This window comes from Poecilia latipinna, unplaced genomic scaffold (assembly GCF_001443285.1).
Source record: "Poecilia latipinna isolate Pla-1442-1.1 unplaced genomic scaffold, P_latipinna-1.0 Scaffold2387, whole genome shotgun sequence".
In the NCBI taxonomy this organism is placed as follows: Eukaryota; Metazoa; Chordata; class Actinopteri; order Cyprinodontiformes; family Poeciliidae; genus Poecilia; species Poecilia latipinna.
In genome coordinates, this window is record NW_015115003.1 from 82,677 (window position 1) to 86,857 (window position 4,181).

Genomic DNA, 4,181 nt, shown 5'->3' on the forward strand with positions numbered 1-4,181 from the left:
AATATGTAATGGTTGAATATGTAATGGTTGAATATGTAATGGTTGAATATGTAATGGTTGAATATGTAATGGTTGAATATGTAATGGTTGAATATGTAATGGTTGCATTCCAAAGCTTAGGGGCAGAAACAGAGAAGGCCGTTTTCCTCTAGGAGCTGCTGGTAGGCAGACCTGAGTGATCGGAAATGTAACGGTGGTGAAGAGCCACGTCTCATTTTTCTCTCAATAAAGATAAATCATCATCTGAGAACTGCTCTCTGTGTTTACTCAGGTTATCTTTGTCTGCTGTTTAAACTGGTTTTATTTATCAAAAATGTAAAAACAGACAAAATCTGATTTATTCTAAATCTGTAAAGGAGTGTTATGCATTGTCCAGGCACATATAATGGAATTTTGTAGCATAATAAAGTCACTGTGTTTCCTTTAGTTCCTTGAAATTGGCCTGTGTTTCTTTAAGAAGCTCTTATTCTCTCCAACACTCCCCCTTCATCATTGCAATAATGCTCTTCCATAATGCCGTTTAGAGCCGTTCTGAGGAGTATTGGATTGAGAAGTATTTTGTATGAAAAGCTCAGCAGATGTGAGGTTTTCTGGATGTGTGGAGTGGGGTCTCAGCTGGAGACTACAGCTCTTAGGAGGAGCTTTAAGTAAATAGGCGGGGCTTTGTGAGAGCAATCGCTTTGGCACCTCTAAATGGTTCCCAGGGAGATTTAAGGGTGAAAGAATACATAAACACTTTGATGTTATATAAAATCCCTTGACATTATTTTTATGTATCAATTTGGTTGTCTTATGTTGAATCGAAGGAATTTTGTGATGAATGTTAAAAAGTTGCTTGTTCTCTGCAGGAAACTACAAGAACCACAAGCTGACACACAGTGGAGAGAAGCAGTTCAAGTGCTCCATCTGCAGCAAGGCGTTCCACCAGGTGTACAACCTCACCTTTCATATGCACACTCACAATGACAAGAAGCCATTCACCTGCCCCACCTGTGGCAAAGGCTTCTGCAGGAACTTTGACCTGAAGAAACACATCAGAAAGCTGCATGACCCAGCTGGGGCGCCCTCGCCCCTGCAGTCCTGAAATCCTTCTAATCTATGACAAACTGAATCCCGCTCCTGGGCTGTTGAGGACAGGCTCAGAAATGAGTAGCCTGTGTTCAGGTCTGTGCACTTTCTCTGCTCTAGTCCTTGTTAATTAGCACTGACTCTGAAATGCTCTGAAAAATAAAGTATTGTAGTGGTTTTGTTCCCTTGTTTTACGCTGCGTATGCTGCCCTCTGCTGTTTAAATTGGCAGTTTGAACCTGCTAATGACTCAATCCAGCAGTTTTACCTTCAGCACAGTCATGGAGCCGTCCAAAGAATTGACTTTAATTCTCTACATGGCAAAGTGTGTATGAATCCGTTCCACAGAACATATTTTACCTCAATATTGTCCTTTTGTTCCCTCAAAATGAAAATAAAAAAATCAGTATTATTGATTCAAGCCTCCCTGAATCAGTATTTGCTGTATTGATGATTCCTAACCAATGCCACTGGATAATGTTTCATCTCATCAAAGATAAGATAGTAAAGCCTGCTTCAGTAGTACTTCAAAGTCTTCTTTGTCTTATTACTTCTGCAATGCTCTGACTCAGAGACCACACCATGTGACGCTCTGGTTTCAGCTTGCGCCCCGCTGGCCTCCTCCCTTTTGCTGCCCATTCCTTGACCATGGGAACAAAAAAAAAGGCAGTGAGGGGGGGTCTTAACCCCTCCAGGCCCTGCAGTGACCTTCCAGGCCTAATATGGACTGACCAGTACCTCTGGCCCAGACAGCTCTCTGGCCCACTGAACACTGAACTTAACATTCATGAGGCAATTATTCAAAAACTCAAACATTTGCATAATTAGTAATGCAAATTGTTTTCTTTTAATTTCAATCAGATGACAGGAGATGGGACAGTTATGCTAAGATCAGAGATGTGGCATAAAGAAAGACATGCATAAAAAGTTTGTGAATAAGAACTATTTTCACTCTATACCTCATTACAAACACAGAGCCAGTGTATTCTACTGAGATTTCATGAACTAGACCAAGACAGGTGTGGAAAATTGTGACATGGAGAGAACACTATACATGGTTTTCACAAACAAAACGTATTAAACTGGTAGATATGTTTACATTCCTCTCCCTGAGTCAATATTTTACAGAACCACCTTTTGTCACAGTTACAGCTACAGGGTGGGGGGACAAGGGGACTGGTAGACCCCCGTCCAAAGCTGGGGTCTAGTGGGTGAATATTTTTTTCAATCAGCTCATCCAACTCAGTCAGATTTTCTAGTCTTGCCACTTCTCAGTTTGATTTAGGTCTGGACTTTGACTAGGCCTTTCTAACACATGCATATTCTTTGATATTGACCTTCTATTTAATGGTAAATGAACTGAATTATACAGCACTTTTCTAATCATAACAACCCCATAAAGTGTCATACACTATAGCCACAGTTATCCATTTGTAATCCCATTCTGACACCAAGACGCAAATCCAGAGGCAACTTAAGGTTATGTGCCTTGCCCAGCAGCATATCAACATGTGGTAAGAGGATTTATAGAATAAAACCCACAACTTTCAAATTGCAAGACGAGTATCCCCAGTGAGCCCTAATCTCCTCCAGCCTTCAATGACTTTTCTTCCAGGATTCTCCTGGATTGAGCTCCATCCATCTTCCCATCAACTCTGACCACCTTATCTGTCCCTGCTGAAGAGAAGCACTCCATAGCATGATTATGCCATTTCCATGTGTCACCACAGGTTTTGTTAGCCAACACATTCTGAGAATTTTCTCCCACTTGTTCTCTGTGTCTCCTACCTGGTTTAAAGAAAAAAAAACATTTAATGGCTTTATATTAACAATGTAAATGTTCCAACCTTGCAAAGCTCAGATTTGGAGAGTACAATTGTTCTCTAAACATTTTTCTCCACCTGAGCTGTGTCTCTCTGCAGCTCCTCCAGAGTCACCCTGGGCCTTTTCCGTGCTCCTCTGACTCCTGTTCTCCCTGCCCGACCCGTTACTTTAGCTGGATGTCCATCTCCTGGACTGCAGTTGAGCTGGAGTTCGACTGACAGATGAAGACTAGCCCTTTCATGCATGAATTATGATCCTTTGTATAAGGATTTTTGTCCCCCTTTTTTTCTTAAGGCATAAAAAAAGGTAGGAAAAAAATTTGGTAAAAAAATTATTTTATTGCATTTTTTTTAGGTGATCAATTGTAATTTTCTCCAAATACAAAGTTGTTATTTGAAAAATACATCAGTAGTATTGTTCTTTAGGTAGAAAGGTTGGCATGCTTCTTTGTCTGTCGGCCATATTGGATTTAACAAAAAGTAGTTGATAGTGTATTTTATGATGTATTAGTGTCCACTTCAGTGGTCTGTGTGCATTTATAACATAAAAATCCACAAGAAGCACAAGAAAATGGCTATTAGATAGCTGTCCACTGTAGTGACCACTATGCATGAAAGGGCTAGACTCTGAAATCAGCTGAACCTTCAGAACAGGGAAATCATTTCTGTGTCCCTGTTTTGCAAAGGTGAACACTGAATCCGTACTGACAGAACTTGTATTTTTAAAGAACTTTTAAAACCACATTACTATGGTTCCACCTCAGTTCCACATTAAATAAGTGTTTATTGTAGTAATGTGACAAATATCAGGAGGTTCAAGGTGTATCACTGACAAGGCAGTGTAAATATGTTTATTTTTATTTATTTATTGAGAACATGATAGTAGTATAAAATCATGCACAAGAACAAGATGATTTTATACTATCATGTTCAAAAAGAGGGCTGTGAAGTTGGTAGAGTTGTTGCTTTGCAGCAAGGAGGTTCTGGGTTTGATTCCCGGCCCCGGTCTTTCTGCATGGAGTTTGCATGTTCTCCCTGTGCATGGTGGCTTCTCTCCAGGTACTCTGGCTTCCTCCCACAGTCCAAAAACATGACTGTCAGGTTAATTGGCCTCTCTAGGTGTGAGTGTGTGTGTGCATGGTTGCGTGTTCTGTGTTGCCCTGCGACAGACTAGAGACCTGTCCAGGGTGACCCCGCCTCTCGCCCGGAACGTTAGCTGGAGAAAGACAGCAGCAGCCCTCCTGATCCCACTGAGGGACAAGGGTGTTAGAAAATGGATGGATGTTTGAAA

General features: G+C 41.0%; 1 protein-coding gene across 1 annotated transcript in view; it reads left to right on the forward strand.

The window, feature by feature from the left end:
• The window catches only part of fezf1 (FEZ family zinc finger 1), a 12,409-nt gene extending 10,160 nt beyond the window's left edge, over positions 1 to 2,249 (forward strand). The window contains exon 4 of the mRNA XM_015019177.1: positions 849 to 2,249. Within this exon, the coding sequence (XP_014874663.1) occupies positions 849 to 1,084 (236 nt within the window). The 3' untranslated portion in view covers positions 1,085 to 2,249. The remainder of the gene's footprint in view (positions 1 to 848) is intronic.
• Positions 2,250 to 4,181: the final 1,932 nt, after the last annotated feature.